This window comes from Nelumbo nucifera, chromosome 3 (genome assembly GCF_055504915.1).
Source record: "Nelumbo nucifera cultivar China Antique chromosome 3, China Antique-T2T, whole genome shotgun sequence".
NCBI classification, from domain to species: Eukaryota; Viridiplantae; Streptophyta; class Magnoliopsida; order Proteales; family Nelumbonaceae; genus Nelumbo; species Nelumbo nucifera.
The window spans coordinates 43,181,792-43,203,918 of NC_142651.1; the positions used below are offsets into that span (position 1 = coordinate 43,181,792).

At 39.0% G+C, this 22,127-nt stretch overlaps 1 protein-coding gene and 1 pseudogene across 2 annotated transcripts; one reads left to right on the forward strand and one right to left on the reverse strand.

The window, feature by feature from the left end:
- Window positions 1-1,532: 1,532 nt before the first annotated feature.
- On the forward strand, window positions 1,533-17,814 carry LOC104612910 (phytochrome-interacting ankyrin-repeat protein 1). Its single transcript, XM_010280571.3, has 3 exons — window positions 1,533-2,278; window positions 16,328-16,499; window positions 17,313-17,814. The coding sequence occupies exons 1-3, from the start codon at window positions 2,147-2,149 to the stop codon at window positions 17,528-17,530; spliced, it is 522 nt and encodes a 173-aa protein (XP_010278873.1). The 5' UTR covers window positions 1,533-2,146; the 3' UTR covers window positions 17,531-17,814.
- Window positions 17,815-17,872: 58 nt separating this feature from the next.
- On the reverse strand, window positions 17,873-19,949 carry LOC104612909 (F-box/kelch-repeat protein SKIP25 pseudogene; annotated as a pseudogene). The gene has a single exon (XR_016084136.1). The product of XR_016084136.1 is annotated as an F-box/kelch-repeat protein SKIP25 pseudogene (transcript).
- Between the last annotated feature and the right edge of the window lie 2,178 nt (window positions 19,950-22,127).

The following is a 22,127-nucleotide window of genomic DNA, read 5'->3' on the forward strand; positions in this document are numbered from 1 at the left end:
TGTAAGGCTGCTAAAACTGTTTGGGAGTGGGTTTTCTCCCACTTTGGGTGTTCTTGGTATCTTCCAGAGACTATCCAAGGTTTGTTTTCTCCTTCTTTTTTTCAGTTGGCCTAAGAAGCGGAGGAAGACTATGTGGAAGTGTATTAGGGTAGCGGTATGCTGGTCATTGTGGGAAGAAAGAAACTCACGCATTTTTTCCGATAAGGAAAGAACATTGGAAGAATTGTTAGATCAAATCCTTTTAAGGGTTGTCAACTGGCTAAAATCTTTGGAGATGTTTTCAGATTTTTCTGTGGATGACTTGCTAAGAAACTGGATAGAGATTGCTTCCAATGCTAGATGCAAGAGGACTTTTTGTTCGTTTTGGTCTCCTGCACCCTCGGGCTTTATAAAGTTGAATTTTGATGGTAACAGTGTAAGGAATCCAGGGCCCTCTGGGATTGGAGGAGTATTTAGGAATGAGGAAGGGATTGTTATTGCTTTATTCTCTGGTCCTATTGGAGAAGGTGACTCTCTTAGGGCTGAGATCCTTGTAGCGCTTGAAGGAATTAGAAGAGCAAAGGAATTAAATATTAATCGTTTGATCCTAAAAGGTGATTTGAAGGTAGTGGTTAGTTGGTTGAAGATAGAGGACAGTGGTTTGTGGAATTTTAACAATGGAAAAAAAAAACAGTTTTTATGGCTGGATAGGGACATTGAGATTCAATACAGCTGGGTGAAGAGCAGTGCCAATTCATTTGCGGATGGATTAACCAAGCAAGGAGTGAATAGGGAGTCTGTTTTTGGGGCTAGTTTTTAATCTTTTCTCTTTGCACTCCCTTTGTTTTCTGTTTTTAGGGAGCTAAGATATTTTATCTCCATATTCACTCTTTTCTTTTAATTTAATAAAGCTGGTGTTATTGATAAAAAAAAATCTTATTCTTTATTCAGTTTTGGCATTATTGTACTATCAAGGAATTTATCATGTTTAAAAATTATAGGAAGCTGAACTTCCACTATTACCTCTATTGATTAAGCTGAAACAGAAATCCAGACATGGAACTGTGAAGATGTCTTTATATGTTCGGATGCACAACAAATAGTTCGAGTCTTAGAGAAGACCAATGATCTACCCTGATCGTGCCATTGACTTTTGTTAAAGACCATAAATTTAGCTATGAACCTTTCAAAACTGAAGTTTTATTTTGTAAATCGAACTTATAATGTCCCTGCCCACGCGGTGTCCCAAATGGCTAAATCGCATTTCATGTGGGGGATTCAGAACCCCTGGTCGGGCTAGGGCTGTCCTCAAGCCGACCTAATCCGGTCCGACTTGTACCCCCTAACCGTGCGGCCGGGGATTCACCAGAGGCAGTCACGGAGTCGGAGTCAACTGAAGGAAGACCAAGATCGCTATATTTTGCCATCTTTGAAAAAGACTGTTTCTGTTTATGGCTTTCGGTTCCGATGTTGTGTTAATAAGGTTATTTTTGTCTTTTCATAAGTGATGAGCTCCGTTTGCGTTTATCCTATAAACGGGAATGTGCCATAAATCAATCAAGAAAAAAGGGGAATGTGCCAATAAAAATTCAAGCTTTACCTGTATAAATTTAATCTTCGCTTCCCTCGCCTTGTCCTTCCGCCTTCTCTCTGGTTTCTTCAATCTAGGGTTTTGCAGCTATTCATTCGCTTCATGTTCCCGCCAAATCTTCTTCTTCAAAATCTCCCCGATAATCTTCTGATGCTTTGAATTCTATTCCTTTGCGCGGCCCTTTCTGCGATTAATCCCCCTTTTCTCATTTGCCGTTCGGAGACTCCATTATGATTATCTTCTTCCCGCTTAGGTTCTCATCGGCCGTTGCTTCGTTCTTGGTTTCTCAAAATCTTCGTGTGTTTGGGCCTGGTTTGAATCCTTTCTCACCATACGGCATGGCTAATCATTCCTTTGCTTCTCGCTAACTGGATTTCCCTTTCTCTTCCTGGATTTTTTCTGGAAACATGTAAAACGTCGAATTCCATCGATCTCCGGTATCCTTGTTTAATTGGAGTTAGTATATTTGTTCATAAGATATCATTTGTTTTCGTCAAGGCTGATAAGGATAAATTCAAGGGTCTAGTTGAATTCGAGGATTTATTTTGCTTTTGAGTTTTATATTTAGACAAAGTTATGCCGCAAGAACAGCCGGGCTCGCTTCGGCGAAGCTTGTCAAGCCGACGATCTTTCAAGTCTTCTGTCGAGAGGGATGATAGAGGTTGGACTCTTCTTCATATTCGTGCTCGAAAAGGTGAACTGAAGGAGGTCAGTGATTTCTGTTCTCTTCTCTTTTTTCTATTTTTTGATTGGTTATTCCCTTTTTCTATTTAGTTAAGCTATTTTGCAGTGTCTAATGATCAAATCATTTACAATGTTAAAATGTCTGTGTGTATCTCTTTATTCTCTTTTTCTTATGTCTTATGGAGAAATCTCCGATGGTAGTGTCATGTACATTTTTTCCAGTCCAGCTCCCTGAGCAGTTTTGTCAATTTATGTTGCTCTTGGTATAGAGGATCTGGATCAGAAAAATTTGTTTAGGTTGCACTTCTGTATTTGCAAGTCGAATAAACGTTATTGAACATTTTTATATGAAAAGAGGTTATTAAACTTGCATTCTACCGTAACACTCCCTTATTGTTACTGAAGTTAAATGTTCTATTTGTGGATCTTTAGACTATCTCCAGCTCAAGGTTAGTTTTTTTTGGAAGATCATTGAACATGTATATGGTTTTGACTATATTATGGAATTACTATTAACGTGGAACCCCAGGTTTTTAGTTTTTTTGGAAGATTAACCATTGAACTTGTATATGGCTTTGATAAGATCTATTGTGAAATTATTATTAATGTGGAGCCCAACTTGTGCAGCCTAGCGATAAAAGTTCTCTGAAACGAACACAAGCATAGAAATGAAAGTAAGAACTTCAGAAAGAGCACCTACTGTTAATGGTTATTGTTTACAACACCGTAGTGGGTTAAATACGAGTATTAGAGTAACTAAATGGACAAAAAATAATGGCAATGATGACAGATCTGAACTTTGCAAACTCTTAAACAAATAATTACTTCATTACTACTCAAAAACTCTAATCTTCAGCTTTGTTTAAAATGCATACTTCAGCCATTTACCATCACAATTTCTTTTTTTTTTTTTTCATTTTTTGATCCCATAATGAAGCCTTGGTTATAGTCCATAAAAGGATGGAAAATAGTAGACAGTTCAGTTTTTTTCACCAAGAAAGGGGTTTTATTATTTGTCATTTCAGTTTGCAAATGATTCCAAATTTATCTATAAGGCAGCAATGGGCATCTTTGTTACTTTAGGTCCAACTGTCCTACTTTAGGCCAGTAATACTATTCAGAGATCAATGGTAGTGTCTTGTCTTGCCCAAAGTGACCTTCCAAGTGCAGCTCCTACATACTCAACAATCGGCATAAACAATTGCCCGGTGCACAGATGGTTGTCTTTGCTACTGTGCTCTCCTCTACTTGTAGCAAAATATATCTTAGATAAATCACTATCATTTGCATTCATATCTCTAAAATAATCAAAGCCAAAGACTTTGATTTGTGTCATGGCAAGTAGAGCTGTTTGCTTACTGAGGGTGTTCGCTTGTCTATTTTTCTCTCCTAACTTATGTCTGATTGTGAAAGTAAATTCTTGTATTCGAGAAAACCATTTTGCATGTTGAGCAATCAGATTTGTTTGAGTTAAGGTACTTTTTAACACCTCATGCCGAGCATTAAGATAGTGCTCAAATGATGGGAAGAAACACAACATTGTAAGTGCTATAGTTGAGTTGAGAGCCTGTGAGCTTCTCACTAATAAAGACTATGGTCCTCCTTAATTGAATTAGGACTTAGGACTGCCCATGTACCTGTTTTAGAGGTGCTGCACTCCAATTTAAACAAAATGTCAAATTGGGTAGTGCCAACATTGGTGCGTTGATGACTTGATAAGTTTCCCCTTGGGGGGTGTTCTTTTTTTGGATTTTGAGAGGGGGAAAGTTGGTCAATGGGATTTTGATTCCCATTGACCAAGAAACCCATGTTCATTTTTCAGATTTATGTGGGGACCAATGAAAGTTTACTTTCCCGGGTACCACTTACCCGGGTAAGTGATACCCATCTCCTAGGTGGGTAAATTAACTTTCCCATCTAGGGGAAGTTGTTAATACTTGGATGGGACAAAAATGCCCCTTTTAATAATGGAATTTTTATGGCTAAGATTGTCATTGCCTTATTTACATGGGAAATAAAGAACATGGGTAAATGCATTTACCCGAGTAAGACTTTCCTGGGAAACACTTACCCAGGTAAGTGCATTTACCCGGGTAAGTGACTTAACGAAAAGCGAACGGGGCATTAATGGTATCAAACGCTTCTTGGGCTTGAGTGGACCATGTGAACCCATTTGGAATGAACTGATGATAGAAAGATGCCACCTGAAATATTGTTCTTGGAGTTGGCCATTCTTTAACACTAAGCACTTTACTGTTGTTCACACGAATGCCATCACCTGAGAGCTCATTTCCTTGAAATATGAGTTTTGTTTGTAAGAATGAACACTTGTTTAGATTACCAAAGAACTCAAATGCTTAGATGGATGAGTGGTAAAACTAGAAAGGACAGGGTTTGGAATGAAGACATACAAAGAACTATAAAAAAATGAAGTCATACAAAGGAACCTAGGAGTAGCTCCAGTTAGTGATTTGAAAGGTGCACCCTTGTATCCCTAGGCCATAGGTGGGGCACTTTTCAAGGTATGCGCCTCACCTAGGCTTAGGCACAGCCCCTTTCAAAAGGGATGCTCCTGGTGCACCTGGCGTGCACCTTGTGCCTCTATTTAATTGTTGCACTTTTTGCAATTTTTTTAAAGAAGTGTCAGATCCCTTGGACCCCTGATCTAACCCCCCTTATGTTAATATCGATCATTCACCTTTTAATACTATAAATTTTTCAAAAGATAAGCAACTATAAATACAATAACAAAACCAGTATTTTTATGTACATCTAAAAAATTTAAGATGCCAACATGGACTTGTTTGGGCTTTGGGGTTGCCTTTGGCTTGGTACAATACAAAGTTGTTTTGTAGAATTAGGAATACATTAGCTATTTAAAGTAAAGTTGTTATTTTTGCCCTCTACCTTCTTTTGGCCAACAAAAAGAGGGAGAAACATGCGGATGTGTCTTAGAGCAGCCACTTTGTGGACCATTTGTGAAGAAAAATATGCAAGAATTTTCCAAGACAAGGTGAGATCCCTTACAGTAGTGAAGGATTGTATCCTAACTAGGGCTTTGGACTCCTTCAGCTCCTTCTCCTTTGATGACTTCTGGAGGAATTGGATTGTTATAGCCCATTCCTTGATTAAGAAAAACAGATCTGTAACAGTTTGGGCACCTCCTCCAGAAGGTTTTACCAAATTGAATTTTGATGGTTCAGGACCATCAGGCAGTGGAGGAGTTCTGAGAAATGAGGAAGGCAACATCATCTCTTTGTTTTCAGGCCTAGTGGGAATAGGGGACTCTACAAGGGCTGAGTTATTGGCTGCTGTACAAGGAATTATGATTGCCAACCAACTTGGAGTAGAGAATCTACTAATTGAAGGGGACTCCGAGGTGATTGTGGGTTGGCTGATGAACCCAGAAGTTATGTGGAATTATAGGGACCTCATAAAAAAAGTCAAATACTTAACAAGACATATAATACTTTGGCTGACTCTTGCTAAACAAGGGTCCTCTAGGGATGTGTTATTTTGGGCAGCTATGTTATCTGTTTTATGATCCTTTGTATTGATTAGGAGAGGCTGCACCTCGTGCCTCTCCAGGGAAGCTTGTAAAGTTCTATTATGCTTGATTAATGATATTAATTTTTCAATTACCAAAAAAAAGAAATAAGGTGATTGAAAGTTCCATTTTTTTGATTTTTTAACAATTGAAAAAATTTGCACCTTGCACCCTGAGTGCAAAAAATAATCCTTTGTGCCTTGCACCCCCTTTTTGATTTTTTTTTTTTTTTTAAATTTTGTGCCTTGTGCCTTGCACTTCAACCACAAAAGCCCCTTGTGCTTTTAAAACAGAGGCTCCAATAGGTGATAAAATGAGAAAATAGATTGAGATGGTTTGATCACATACATGGAAGACCATCAATAGCACCTGTTATAAAAATGATCTGTTACAAGTTAAAAGGCTTGTAGGCTCACAAGGTTCCATTAAGAGTAATACCATCATCTCAATCATATATAGCAGCACATCCTTGTTCAACTTGAAAGGCTTATGGTAGTGAACTAGTGATGCTAAAATTTGGTACATCTTGGATGAATGAAAAATTGTCCACACTTCTTTAAGTGTACTATTACTACTAAATGGTAACAAGTGGAAAACATATAAGCAAGGATCAGTTCTAAATCTATGCTTGGCATGATGAAATGATTCTTACAAAAGAAGGGTACACCACACAATCAGTGAAGATTTACTAAAGATTGGAATCCTCTTTAGAATTTGTTGAATGGAAAGGGACATGGTAATTTCTAATAAGGTCATTACTCGTTAACATTACTTTTAAGCCATTGGTCCTGAATATCAGATGCCCTGAAAACCAAATCCCTGATAATGGAAAGAATTTACAATGCTAGCCAAAACATACACAGACAAAAAACTATCTAGACATGATAAAGCAATAAAATGCAAAAGGGATAGGATGTAGCTGCAGTAAGGAGTGGTTGTCATTGCAATGGGTTCATGGAATATGGCATATGCACCTTAGAGCTCTAATCCTATATTTCAGGTCACCCTGGATTGTAAAAGTATAACTAGAGCATGCTTTTTAAGTACTATACACTATTATTTTCCATATAATAATGATGTTTTCCTGTTATCAATGAAAAAAGAGCATATTTGTTAATGCGATCAGCATGAAAAGTTTATTTACTTCCTGTTTTATTTAAAAACCAAGGAATTGATTATGTGGATGCTTTAAATTGGGAGAATTCTTCAATGGGACAAATCTTTCTTACATGCCAAGGCAGAAAATATGCTTTCACTTGTCCCAACAACTTGCAGCAATAAATGGAAAACCACTATATGCTCTTCCTGAGGTTTTGAATAGATGAGCCTGCACTGTGGGTTCAGTATTGTTGTTGTTGTTGTTAGTTTTTTCTTTTTTCGGTTTTGTGGACTAATTTACTTATCATATTAAATATTTAACTCTGAGGAAACTGAAATATCTCCTCCAAACTGTCCAACTGTGAACTCCCTAATTACTGAAACTATTTCAAATAATTTTGAAGGAGTTAAGGAAGCAGGGAGTAATGGAGTCTACACTAAGGAAAGGTGGCCATCATGTCTCAACAAGTGGACCAAAAGAACTGGGGGTCTTAAGATGGAAGGGCATATTAGGGAAAAGGAAATTAAGTGTGGGTAATTTGAAGAGATCGATGGAAGGGCATGGGTCAAATGAAGGGGTGGGGAGTGAAAGAGACAAGAGATGGATGATAGAAGGTACCATCAATTCCAAGAAAATGAGTTGGGACCAGTGTTTTAAAAAACGTGCCTGAGGCGCGCCTAGGCGCACAACGAGGCACATTTCAGGGTAGGTGCCTCGCGCCTCACCTAGGTCCTAGGCACAACCCTTTCAAAAGGCGCATGCCTGGTGTGCCTAGGCGTGCACCTAGTGTGCCTTGCACCTCAGCCCAGGCATGCGTCTTTTGAAACTTTGACGCTTTTTAGCTTTTTTTTGTGTTTAGCGACTGGGCCAGGAGCTCTGCCCCCAGACCTCGGTGCCATGCCCCTCAAGGCAAGCCCAAACAAGTCCACACTAGGTCTTAAATTCTTAGTTGTTCATTCATTCATTTACTCATCCTAATAAAATGTCTTCTTAAAAAGCAATTAAAACTACAAAATCATTATTTTTTGTGTGAGAACTAAGAATTTAAGACCTAACATGTACTTGTTTGGGCTTGCCTTGAGGGGCGTGGTACAAAGGCGGCTCGTAGAATCAGGAATATAATATGTTTTACATCACATTAGCCACTTGAAGTAATGCAATTGAGAAAAAAAGAGTGTGGATTTTATACAAAAAAATAAAAAAATGTCAAAATTTTCAAAAAAGGCAAACAAATTCGAAAAAATAAAAAATATTAAGCATAATACTAATAAAAAATATAAACTTAAATTTTAAGATAATGTTTTAAAAAAACCTATTATCTAAAATTAAAATACATAAACATAAGATGTAAAACATATTCAAATGAGAATTTAAAAATAAAATCAAACATAAAAAACATTTTCAAGCATGTAAAACCTCTAATCTCTTTTTTCACTCAAGTGCATTACTTCACATAGCTAATGTGATGTAAAACATATTACATTCCTGATTCTACAAGCCGCCTTTGTGCCACGCCCCTCGAGGCAAGCCCAAACAAGTCCACGTTAGGTCTTAAATTCTTAGTTTTCACACAAAAAATAATGATTTTATAGTTTTAATTGCTTTTTAAGAAGACATTTTATTAGGATGAAGGAATGAACAACATTACCAAATTGGGGGTTCTCGGAGCTTCGATGGACGAGCGAAACTAAGAATTTAAGACCTAACATGGACCTGTTTGGGCTTGCCTCGAGGGGCATGACACGGGGGTCTAGGGGCTCCGCTCCTGGCCCAACCGTTATGTTCAAAAAAAGCAAAGAAGCATCAAATTTTCAAAAGGTGCACGCTTGGGCTGAGGCGCAAGGCGCATCAAGCACATGCTTAGGCGCACCAGGCATGGGCCTTTTGAAAGGACTGCACCTAGGACCTAGGCAAGGCACATACCCTGAAATGCACCTAGGCGTGCCTGAAGCACGCCTTTTAAGTCATTGTTTGGGACTGCCATTTTAAGAGGCTGGGCTAAAGTTTTCAAAAAGGGAAATTGGGGCAATAGGTTGAGTGATTAAGAGTTTGGAAAGATGGGATTTAATTCAACCAAAAGAGGCAAATGAAAAGAGTTTGAACCCATAAACGATTGGGTTTGGGTGGTATGAGGTATGAGAACGGGAAGGAAAGTAGAATTTTCAAAAGGAAGGAAGATGAAAGAATTTCCTCCTTGTTCAGTTCAGAAGGATGAGTCATAGCGATCTGAAGGCATTGAAGGTTCAGAAGTGCCAACTTTCAAGGGGGGATCCAATCGAAGAAATCAATCAAGCAACGTCTTCAAGACAGAACTCCAACACCTAGAGTCCATTTGATTAATTCTACAAGTGAGGAAGGAAAAGGTTTATAGGGAAAGTTGAAGGGGATGGTGGAGATTCCGAGAACGGGGGACGAGAAACAAGCGTAATGTCAACTAGAGTGAAATCTTTAGAAATTATAGCTCAATTGAACAATGGGGTAGTTTGGGACTCTGGGTCTTCCACTTCTCCTGCTTCTTTTACTACTTCGGATTTGGAAATTCCTATGAGAGAGGGAGATAATAGAGGAGATGGTTTTGAAGCTACGGACCAAGGGTGAAGTAGAGTGAGAAGAAAAAGATCAGGGGAAGACAAACACAAGGTTTATAACAGAAAACGGATGGTGGGGCAAGGAGGTTAAGGGGTTGGAGTTGAAAGGTTAGAAACGGAGGACTAGAGGGAGAGCGGAGAGGAAGAAGAGGAGTGGGGGTCAAAATTGAAAAAGGATATTGGGGAAGACAATATTGAGAGAGGAAAGGTGAGCCTTGACCAGCTTTGATTGATAGACAGGTGAAGGTTGGGAAAGCCCTAGACCTTTTTCTCCTAGGAGGAGAAGAGGTAGTGAGTAAGGCAATAGAACATTTCAAGAAAATGTAAACTAGAAGCTTTCTTTCCTAGTCAAAGAAATTTGGTTCTCTCCTACTCCCCCTAAAATCAGTGCTTTTTGTTGGGAAGTATTTCATGGTTGTATTAATACCTTTGATGTACTTCAAAGGAAAATACCAAATTGGTGCTTGTCCCCTAACTGGTGTGTCCTGTGTAAGTTGAGTGGTGAGACTACTTTCCACCTTCTAATATCTTGCTCTTTTGTCAGTTTTATTTGGAATTGGTTTACTTCCCTTTTTGGGTTTAGGTGGTCTTCTGCTGACAGGGTGGAAGGTTTGTTCAACCCTAATGGTATCAGTGGCATGAAAAGGAGGGGTAGGATTCTATGAAGGTGTACTAGAGCAGCAACACTTTGGACCGTTTGGGAGGAAAGAAATGATAGAATATTTGAAGGTAAAGAAAAATGCAAGGAAGGTTTAGTTGAAACAATAACATTGAGGGTGTGGCACAAAGCTTGAAGCTGTTTTCAGCTTTCAAGGTTGAAGACTTTTTCAGGGTTTGGGGACTTATTGCTGCCTCATCATCTACGAGACAACAGTTTTTTGAGGCTTGGTCTCCTCCAACAGATGGTTGGAAGAAGCTGAACTTTGATGGGAGTTGTGTGGGTAACCAAGGCCCTTCAGGCATTGGGGGGGGGCATTAGAGATGAAAATGGACTCGTTATTGCTCTGTACTCCGGTCTTGTGGAGGAGGGTGATGTGGCAAGGGCAGAGTTTCTAGCTGCAGCATATGGGGTTGGTAAAGCTAAAGAGTTGGGTATTAATAGACTGATAATTGAGGGAGACTCAAAAACTGTGATAAAATGGTAGCAGAAAGGGGAAGGGGTGACATGGCAGTTGAAGAATGATTTCCGAAGATTTAAATGGATGTCAAGGAACATGTTAATCCAGGTGGGATGGATTAGGAGATCTGCCAACAGTTTGGCAGATAGCTTAGCAAAGCAAGGGGTTCAAAGGACACATGTTTTGGGCACATTTGTATTTCTGTCCTGGGTCAGCTTACTAAGCTGATTTCTTTCACAACTTCTTGTTGTATCCTAAAAGTTTTCTAATTAATGAAATTCTTTCAAAGTTATTGATCAAAAAAAAAAAGAAAATGTAAAGTAGAAGAAAGCAGGGCTGATTTGGAGCTGCATTTCGTTTGCAAGATGTTGGAATTTATGGAAGGAAAGAATTAGAAAAATTTTCAGAGCCAAGGCTTTGGTTTTGGAGAGGACAGTGGCGGCTATCAGCATATCTATTGCTGCCCAGGCTCTAGTTCCAGAATATTGCCAACCATCAATGAAGACATTGGGGATAAGCTTGGGGAAGTGTTGGGGTTTTAAAAGTGTAATCTGGTTTTGCTTTGTTTGATTTGTAATTGAGTTAGTTGGATGGAACTCCTGCCAGGTGGGTGTTGCCTTAACACCCAGACAGGTGTAGCTTTTTATTTTCTAATGAAAATTTATTTTTACTATAAAAATTGATTTAAATATTTAATCTGAGCATCAATGGTCAAAAATAGCCTAGGCAATCCTCACTTGGTGGGATTTCCTCAAAACATAATTTATATTTGAGAGGTTGTTGCTTTCTCTTTCTTTTAGTTGAGGTGTCTCTGATTCATTATATGTATGAGTATGACATGTCACAGCAATTTTTTGATATTTAATTAAAGAAACATCAAAGTATACAATACAGGCAACCCTTATAGAGGAGCTAGGTTTGTCCTCTCACAAAGACTTAAAGTCATACTATAATTGAGCCCAATACAGATATTCCCTATTAACCACCTACTTTACTAAAGTATCAGCCATCCCATTTGCTGATTTTCCAATCCACTGTATCCTTGATGTCATATTGTTAGTTATCCATTTAGGCTTCTTGAGTACATCTCTATAAGCTCAAGCTACAGCCTACGGTTTCTGGGTTCTTCAATTGTCCCACTACCAGCATAGAGTGCCCTTCAATAAACACGTTCTCTATGTTCAACTCTTTTGCAATCTGCAATCCTCGAAAAAATGACCAAGAATTCAGCCCTAATAGAAACCCCAACACCTGTCCCAAGAAAAAAGCATCAACATCAATGACGTGTCACAATGTAAATAAGAGCAGTTGCTTTTCAAAGGAGGGGATCCAAACTTTCTTATGTTTACATGGATTAGGCTGTATGGAGTGACTTATGTAAGGGCATTGTGTATCTTTCATTTTTATTCTAATGGAGAGTTAAATTGTAAATTTCCACATTCACAAATTGGTATTAGAGCACTCTGTAGATAAGGGACCAACCACTACCATCATCATGTCTGGCTGCTAATGTCATTGCCACCAACTGCTGAAGCCAGCAAACCCTATGGTCAGCCCACCCTCCTGTTTATGGAAACCCTTGATTTTTATCAGGCATGTTTTGGTGGAGGTTTTATATCTATTAATGAAGGTTTTGACTTTTTTTCTTTGAATTTTCTCTTGAAAAATTGAAGAAAATCATATCTGGATATCAGATCAATCCACCTATCTGTGGGAGTTTTTATTAGTGTATATGGTATTGTTAGAGCCGTATGATATTTGTGAATGCCCCAGATTTGATTTGAAGATGTTTTCTCTGCTCTATAACCACCACCTAGTAGGTTTTTTACCTTTGTGTGTTTAAGCTCATATCTCTTAGATGTATTTGATTCAAGGAGTATTTGTGCCCCTTAGTGTTTTCTTGGTAACTGGTACTCTGGTGGGTGTTACTGATGGAAACAAATTTTATGGGAACAACTGGATATTTTATGGGAATCAATGATAACCCAAATATCCAGATTATGACAGTGAAACTTGATGGGAACATTGCTAGAATGGTCCTAATTCATGAAGAGGTATGTTGTAGGTTGTAGAATGATGTGGTACCTAACAGTGACCGAAAACAACTCTCATCCAATGACCCTAATCATTCCAGATGGGAACAAGAGAACCTTATAATCCTTGTGGCTGGTTTTTTTCTATGCAGCGCATATAGCCAGGAAACTACATGTTCTTATCGATGTCTAACGACATTTGGGAGAGGGTTTTAGTCATATATTCTAAAGTTTACAATACTGCCAAGGGCTATCAATTGCACAGAGAAGCCAGTAATCCCAATCTTTAATCTACCAGGTGCACAGAGAAGCCAGCTCACATAGCAAGTAACTAGATGTTCTTATTGGCAGCCAAGGACATCTTATATTCTTTTTCTTTTTTCTAAATCCTGTGTGATCATCATTTCTGCTTTTCAATTATAACAGCAGAGGGGCATTGAACTATTATGGTAGAAGGTTGCCCCTTAAACCTTTTCCTTTGCATTTAATATACAGGTGCATTCTATTATCTATATATTTGTAACTTTTAAAATAACAAACATTCCACTGAGTAACTTTTACTTGAGTTTTAGGAGATCACTGGCAATTGGTAAGTCTTTTTTTTTCAAAATAAAACTGCTTCATTAGCAAAAAACAATATTTTATTTTGAAAATAAAATCATGCATATTGGCAAAACACACCTTGGGTGATAAAAAGGGTTTAATCCTTGTTTTTTTCGTTTACTTGTATTTTTCTTTTATAATTTCACACACACACTATCTCTGTCCCTCCTGTATTAAGAGAATAGAGTTCCATTCTCTACTTTTAGTGTTTGATTCTTTTATGTTAGGTTAAGAGGATAGGGAAATAAAGAAAAAATAACCCAATTCTAGTTCCAGGTCAAGGTTGAACACCTGGCATTTTGTCAGTGTCTCTCAATTTCAGTTTGGGATCTGACACGAGTTTGGATGTGGTTAGATTGGATTACTCTTGTGAAAGTTTGGATGTTCTCTCTGGCGGTAGAAGATCCAATTTTTTATTTTTTTTATTAATGAATGGCATTTTATTAATTAGAGATAGAAATAGTACAAGCATGAAGCACCCTAAGGGGAGGCACAAGTTGTTACCTCCCCTTAAAGGTTGATCCAAACCCAACTCTTTTCAGATTACAGTTACAAAATAGCCAAAAATAGAGAATCCCTTGAAACCCCTTGTTTAGCTAAAGGATCTTCCAAAGCATTTGCTGATCTACTAACCCACTGAAATCTAATTGACATGGTTCTCATGCCATTTGACTTTTTTGATGATATCCCTATATCCCCAAACAACAGTTTTTGGGTCCGACATCCAATCCCACTATCACCTTGGAGTCTCCTTCAACTATCAAATTAGTCACTCCAAGTTGGTTGGAAATCTGTAGTCCTTGTACCACAGCTAATATCTCAGCCCTTGTGGAGTCTCCATAACCCACTGGACCTGAGAATAAGGACAAAATGTTGCCATATTCCTCAAGATCCCTCCTGTACCCGTCCTAGATTGCCTTGACTGCTCCCATCAAAGTTCAACTTTACAACCCCTTTCGGAGGGGGTAACCAACTTGCTTGTGTTTTATTTTTCTTGGATGAGGTGGAGGCCACTACTGCCCAACTCCTTCGAAGGTCATCACTAGAGTAATCCGCAAAGAGATTGGTGGTTTTTAGCCAAAGGATTGCCTTTGCTGGTATACAATCCTTTATTTCAGCAATGCTTCTCTCCTAGAAAATTCTAGCCATTTCTTTCCTCCCAAATGGTTCATAAGAGGGCTGCCCTAATATATTTCCACGTTACTTTCTTTCTCTTCATTGGTCAACCAAAAAAAGACGGATCAAAAAGCAGATTTACTTTAGGAGGTAAGTTCCACCTGTGCCCAAACAGCATAAAAACCCAATTCCAAATATTTACTGTAAAAGAGCAAGAAATCAGTAGGTGATAACAGCCCTTCATTCTGCACTTTACATAAGATGCACCAATTAGGGGACAAGCATGAATAAGGTCTCTTTTTTTTGTACAATGTCCACAATATTAATTTTACCATAATACACTTCCAACAAAAATCAGCAATTTTAGGTGGAATTGGCCTTGACCAAACTTCTTTAACTAGGAACAACAAAGGGGAAGGAATAGAGCATAGGGACTTAAAGAAGGAAGAACAAGAGAAGGAGCAACTCAAGGTCAAAGACCAAATTCTTCTATCTGGTTTAGGAGGATCCAAACAAACAAAATCAGGTAAAAGTAATAGCTCAAAGGCAGAAACCGATTCCTCATCCCTCAACCCTCTACGGAACCCAAAATCCCAGTTAGAGACAACAGGAGAAGGGGGGGAGAAAGAAACCTCGAAATAGACCCCTTTTTATAGAGGGAAATAGAAAAAAGGGAGGGATAGAGGTCTTTTAAGGGTTGGTTGCCCACCCAAACATCTTCCTAGAAAAGCACAGAATTATCATTGCAGACATCATACCTTACGAACTTGAAATTGCTAGCAGATTTCTATGATGCATGTATTAAATCCTAGCATCATGGGATCTCACAGCACAAGGGATAGGGGATGAGGCAGAGGCAGATCTGATAAGTTATCTTTTGATTGTCCTCCTGAATCTAGGGTGTGATTGGTGTTTTGAAGCTGTTGAGGCCTGATGTATGCTTTTGTTTTGTTAGCTTGATGGGCTGTGCTTTACAGTTTTGGGGTGTGACTGGTTGTATTTGGCTGGGCCTAATTTTGATTCTTTGTGGGATTGAGAACCCTTTTTTTTTGGATCTCTAGTTTAGAGGCATCATCTGCTTGACTTCCATTGTATACCTTTTATTCCTTTAATAATTATTACCTAACCAATTTAAAAAAACAATTTTTATATAAAAAATCATTGCTTAGGTGATACCTGGTAGGCAACAAGGGACTATTGTTGCTCAGACTTGACCTTGACAACCATGGGTGTATTAGTCATGATATGCTAAAAGGCTCATACACATGGTTTACTTGGATGACTGGTAATTGTGGTGGTGCTTATCATGATTATGTGAATATAAAAACAGTTTTGAGTTGGGATTGTGTTCATTAACATGGATTTCTGTCATTTCAAAGAATAAAATCCATCTCAAAAGCTTCAAAAAGCTTGTCAAACCTTGTGTTCTGAAATTGCAGGAAATCCAAAATTGAAATATTCCCTTGATTTAAAAGTAAAGCTTCCTCAATCTGAAAACCAATGTCCATCTTTGTGGGTCTAACTGTTGATGTTTTGCTGCTGTGATGTGGGACCTGCTTGAGAAAGAAAGGAGAATTGGTTCACCGAATCAAATTGAAGAATGCAGAGGTTTTATCTTTGCATGATATCAATTTCATAAATAACAACTTTCTGGAATTTAGCATGGGTCCTGGATTTTGTAAAATCATGCCCCAGAAAATTAGTTCAAGTTGGGGAAGATCACCTTAATGGTTGTAGGGATCAAAATTCATGCTTGGTAGATTGCCTGTGTGGCTCAGTTTGGAAGGAATACAAATGCAAGTATGTACAGTACAAATACATACAAAATACAAGGATTTGCACTCTACATATTTGTATCTGTACTCCATACAAACTGAACCTATATATTGGAATAATTTTGATGGCAGTTCTCTATTACCCCCTATGTGCAATGCTGATTGATTCCTAAACGTATATTTTTGGCTTGCAGGTGAAGCGGCTACTGGATGAAGGCATGGATGTTAATGCCCCAGCATGGGGCCACAAGTCACAAGGTTTGACTCCTCTCCACCTTGCTGCACAGGGTGGCCATCTGAAAGTCATGGATGAATTGCTTGAGCGTGGTGCTAACATCGATGCAAGAACAAAGGGCGCATGTGGCTGTAAGTATTACTTAGATGAACCTGCATTGTAGCTTTATACATCTAGGAGTGTTTGCTTGTGGTTGTGGTTCATCAGTTGAATTTGCAACTCATTGGTTCTGTGCCAGTGTTGGTGATCAAAGAAATTAATAGGGGCATCTATCACCTTCATTTGGTTATCTTTTATTTATAGGTTTCTTTGTTTGGTTCATTTGCATTGAAGCCCCCAACCAAAATAAAATCTTACTAGCCATCAGCGCTGCCGACAAAGGGAGCCTAGTTATTGGTCATATCTCCAAGATCTGAACGGTTTACACTTTACACGTGGTTGGCACAGAGGCAGTATTCAATACGAGATTCATTGAATGTAGTGGTGCACAACTTGTCTCGTTGCCCTTTTTGGGTACAGAAGAGTAAAGACATGTATCCATCTCATCATGTTTGGTTAGCTGTTTTAAAGTGGATATTGACTTTTAAGGCTAAAGACCAAAAAATATTGGATGCCCTGGGGTCGTTTTCCGGTTACTGGCCATGCTAAGCTCGTAGGGCCTCCCGGTTTGGTCTGCACGATTGTTAAGTTGAACCATCTAACTTTTGACGTAGATTGATGGTTGGTGCTCCTGTTCAAAGGAAGAACAACAATTTACCACCTGAAGACTTGGCTGTTGCATGTGCAACCGCATATGCTTGAAGGAGTCAATTAGTTTTTCCTGTGAACAACTTATTAAATTTTCATCTGAGAAAATGATTCTTTTATGCTTTTCTTTTCTGAATTAATTCTCATTTTTATTGGTGATATTAACGATATGTGCTGCCCATTTTATCAAAACCTAGGGACACCTCTGCACAGTGCAGCTAAAGAAAGGAAAAGGGAAGCAATTAGATTCCTGGTTGAGAATGGAGCATTCCTGCCACCCGACATCAATGACAACAGGTTTAATCCTCCACTTCATTACTGCCCTGGTCTTGAATGGGCCTACGAGGAGATGAAGCGCCTGCAAGAGGAAAGCCTCTCTTCCCCCGGCGAAGGTTCCTGCTGCTCCGAAAGCTAGACGCTACTTCACCAAATACAATTAGCAGTGTTGATTATCATTTGTTCTCTCTCCTATTTACAGCTTAGCTTGACTTACGGACTTCTTGTGCTTGTTTTAGCCCTGGCCTGGCTTACTGTACTTACTCTACTCTCAACTAAAAGTTTAAAGCAATTATGTGATTGTGTTACTTTACAGCTTGTTTACCCTGTCATCACCTTTCTTTGCGTGTGGACACGCTGGATTTGTAACTTTTAAGTAACCATTCAAGTGTCTTTTTCCCTGTTGGCTGCTTTGTATCATAATTTTGGGTTCTTTCAATGTCTTGATTGTTGCTACCACATTTCTCATCTCAAAAAGATATTAGCTGAAAAAAACACGCAATGACTGTTATTTCAGTGGGCTGTGAACCAATCATTCAAATGATAACCCCCACACGCCAGTTCCATAGCAACCATCGCATCCGCGTTCCATAACCCCCACACGCCAGCTCCAACGGGATGAGGTTGAATCAACCAAAAGACTAGAAAAAGTGTTTCTTTGTCTTTACGTTCAGAGTTCAATGTCAAGGAGACGAGAGACAAGTTTTTTTTTTTGGGGGGGGGGCATTTAAGGCAAGAAAAGATTTGACTGGGATGACAATGGAAATGTCATCATACGATTAACAAACTCGAATTTAAAAACAAAATCAAAAAGAAAAGTGACTTCTCGCCCGGGGAGAACATTCTGCTGTCCGCTGGTGAAGGGGGGGCTTGACTTTGAATGATTAAATGAATCAGGAATCCGGTTCCGGCCTACTAATCGTCGTCCTCGGCAAGATATGAACAGCGAGAGCGTGTAACGCTGACGGTGGATCCACAACCCACAGTCGCGGCGGCCTGGCGACTACATCCACCACGGCAATGGCACTTTGGTGTGCACGAATAGCGCAAACTCTACCCCCGCCAGCTGCAATTTGAACCGCCCCTTTTAGATGGACTGACTCAATGAGCTCCTCCCAGCAATCTCCACAAGGGTTGTATCTGCCAAGTACCCCTTTCATCTCATCAACCACATACAGCACATCTTCGTCCATCGACGCCGCCGGCCCGTTCCAGCCTACCAGCATCCCTTCCGGCATCTCCTCCCACTGGTCCTTGTCCACGTCGTAAACTGCTCCTTCTTTGAGTGCACTCCCGTTGACGTTCACCATACAAAGCTTCCCTCTCCACCCCACAGCCTCCACTGCCTCCCGACTAAACCTCCCGTGCTTGAGTGCAGCCACCTTCTCCCAATCCCAACACGAGTATGAGTATCTCGTCCTGTTCTTCAAGTCCCACCGCTCTGCAGATCGGGCCACCTCTCCATTGTAATGCGACCCTAAGCCACTCACTACATAGACTGCGCCCTCAGCAGAGCCCGTGGCGCACCAGCGGCGAGGGGTGGAGATTGTGGGGCCCAGTCTCCATCGGTTGGAGCCCGGGTCAAAGACCAGAGGGCGAGGGAGGGCTGGGAGGAGGTGGTGTGTGGTGGCTGCCAGCAGGACGAGATTGCCCGAGACAGCAACAGATTGGATGGGGAAGTTTCGGGCTATGAAGGACGGGTGGCGGAGGAGAAGCGGTAGGAGGGAGGGATCCCTTGGAGGCGGGGGGAGTCGATCCCACGTTGATGAGATGGGGTCGAACGAGAAGAATTCGATTGAATTGGATTGGTCTTGGTTAACAGAGGATTGGGTGGTGGTTGGGGTGGGTCTAGAAAGGAGAGCGTAGAGACAGAGAAATGGAGGGAAGGAAGAAGAGTAGATAAAACGTCGCCATGAGCGGCAGACGGAGTAGAGCAACGCAGGAGGAACGAGCGAGAGACAGAGCTGCGCAAGGTGGTCCGGAAGTCCTGGTATTAGAGGGTCGTAACCGGTCTGATCTTCTAGCTTCCACCGCTTTGCGGAGGCGACGGTGGTGGCGTTCGCCATGGTTGGTCACTCCGTGGCCGTGTTGTTAATAAGTCTTTCTCTGCTTCTCTTGGCCTTTCTCTCCTACTGACTGGCCTCCTTCGTGTTCTTATCTTCTTCTTGGTTTGGAAAAAAGGGCAATAGCCTTTATCTTGATGTGAATTTACGAAACTGACATTCTTTGTGAATTCACGGTTTCTTCTCTTAATATCACAAAAACACCATGTTGTCATGAAGCCAAAAAAAGAAAAAGACCATGCTGTCCTTCCGCGTTGAGAGTTGAGACCAATGGACTTCGTTTGGGGCTGGAGGAGTCTTCTTCTGTAAAAGTAGAAATGAATTGAAGTCTTGGGGCCGGGATGATATTGATGGCAATACCAGCTGGTCAGGTATGGTGTTAGATTCCAGTTTGATGGTTGATGATCTGGGTATTTCGGTAAAAACAGAAATGGAACCATCCAAAATGGATAAAGAAAATTCTTATCCAACTGCTCTGTTTCCATTCAATCAGAATCTAAATGCCATAAGCAGAGATCAGATGCCTAGTTTCAAATTTGATTCGTCAATTGTTGGATTTGAATATTGTGCATCATTAATTAATAAATCAGCTAATTAATCAGAAAATATTATATGTTGATTAACGAAATTGAAAATGATTTGATAATGTATAATGACCAAAACTGATTTCAAAATAGCTTATGAGACTTGGTTCATAAGTCTTTTTAAGTTAACATACAACACCCGAACCAACTTTAGAAATAACTTTATGAAGATATAAGCATATATCTTAGGAGTAGAAAGGATATGATCAGAAATGTAGTCATTCCTAGGAACTTAGTAAATCCTTCTTACCCCAAAAAATGGAGCAATTCTAATATGTGATAAAATAAGAGAAAGTAGACTAAGATGATTTGGTGATATGCATAGGACCGTCAATGGGCTGGGTTGATCTAATGGACTTAAACCGATTGGGTCAGTTCTGGTTTTAAAACTAGAACCGATGGGCAAGTTTCGGTTCCTCATATATTGTCTTAATTCTTATCTGTTTGGAATCGGTTTCACTCACTCCCGAACTGATTCAGACCTGACCCAAGCTATATATATATATATATATATAATTTAATATATATTATATATATAATATATTAAATAAAATAATATTATATATAATACTTTTAGGAGGTTTATTATAATTGGCTCTATTGGATTATAATGTATAATCGGTTTGATTCTGGGTCTAAAATTACACAACCTATAGGGTTTGGTTCAATTCTGATTCTAATTGGACCTGACTTAGACCCTACCTGTTGACAACCCTATGCACAGATGGCATTAATAGCACTCGTAAGAAGTGATTTGTCACAAATTGAAAGGGCTAAAAGGGTAAAGAATAGACCAAAAAAGACATGGGTAGTAGTAAAAATGATTTTAGCACCTATAATTGGTTGAATGGATATGATGATGATTAAGCATATATATTGGATCAAATTGGAATAGTTTTATATTAGATCTACTTATAAAATGTTTGAATTCAGATGGCCCTATATATCAGATCCGATTCTAATTCAATCAAATGGGTACCATTTCCAACTCAAGAGTCAAGAGGAAAAAAAGGTTAAAAACTTTGTAGCTAATGCTGCATTTGGAAACAATGCAAATATGTAGACTGTAAAATGATTCATATAAATTACAAAATTGGGCTAATTTTGCACTGACAAATTTACCTTCTTACCAAACAGACTTTTAGCTGTAATGGATGCAAACATGAATTCCAATATATATATATATATATATATCAAAAGCCCGCTTGAATGCAAATTTACTTCTTTTTTATTGATGTGCTTTTACATCTTATTGTCAATGTAAATATGCATTGGTCTGTCATTTGTCAATACATAAATGTAATGTTGCCAAATACAAGCAAAAATGAACTAGAGTGTAAATTTACCCTGAATTAGAATTTATACTCTATTTGTATTGTTTTCAGACGCAGCCTAAGGTTATATTTGATACCATTGCTATTTATACCTGAAATGCTTTAGATTGATCAATACAAATTAGCATACAACTATTATTTGAGGTTGTTTATAGTTGAAGAGGCATACCTTCAAAATGTATGTGCAGGTTGTTGTCTATGAAAATGCCAAATTGACGTTTCTTTCTCCAGGGGATGAAGTATAACCATTCTAGCTAAAGTGACACTCATGTATGATGTGACTAAACGAATTAGAGTTCGAATGAGATAAAATAACTCAACTCTTGTTATTGTTATGTGTTATGTATATATTAAGATGAGTACAAGATAGAATGTGGAAGTTGTACACGTTTGAATTCAAAATTATGTTACAACAACTAAAAGAATTATCCTATCAACCCATTGTACACATATGCATAGCTCATGGAATGTGGAGATAAGTCGTTATCTCCTAAAAAGTGACAACACATATCTCTCACCAATTTGTATTGATCAATCCAAAATGTTTCAGGTAGAAAGGACAATGATGCGAAATACAACCTAAATTATGAGGGATTTTCAAAAGCATAGTTTAAGGAAGGGCATTTTACATCTATATGCCCTTCTTTGTGCTAATTCCCTTGTGTTTCTTGCTTTGTATCTCTTTGTAGCGAGTACTTTTGCCATAAAAGTATGAAAAATAAACCCTTGTTTTCATTGTTTCAGGCAAAAATGTT

Bases quoted from the DNA above. Each gene is read 5' to 3' on its own strand.
- LOC104612910 (XM_010280571.3), top strand. From the start codon at position 2,147: ATGCCGCAAGAACAGCCGGGCTCGCTTCGGCGAAGCTTGTCAAGCCGA. The intron at 2,279-16,327 runs GTCAGTGATTTC...TTTGGCTTGCAG, and splicing joins GAAAAGGTGAACTGAAGGAG to GTGAAGCGGCTACTGGATGA. The intron at 16,500-17,312 runs GTAAGTATTACT...ATCAAAACCTAG, and splicing joins AACAAAGGGCGCATGTGGCT to GGACACCTCTGCACAGTGCA.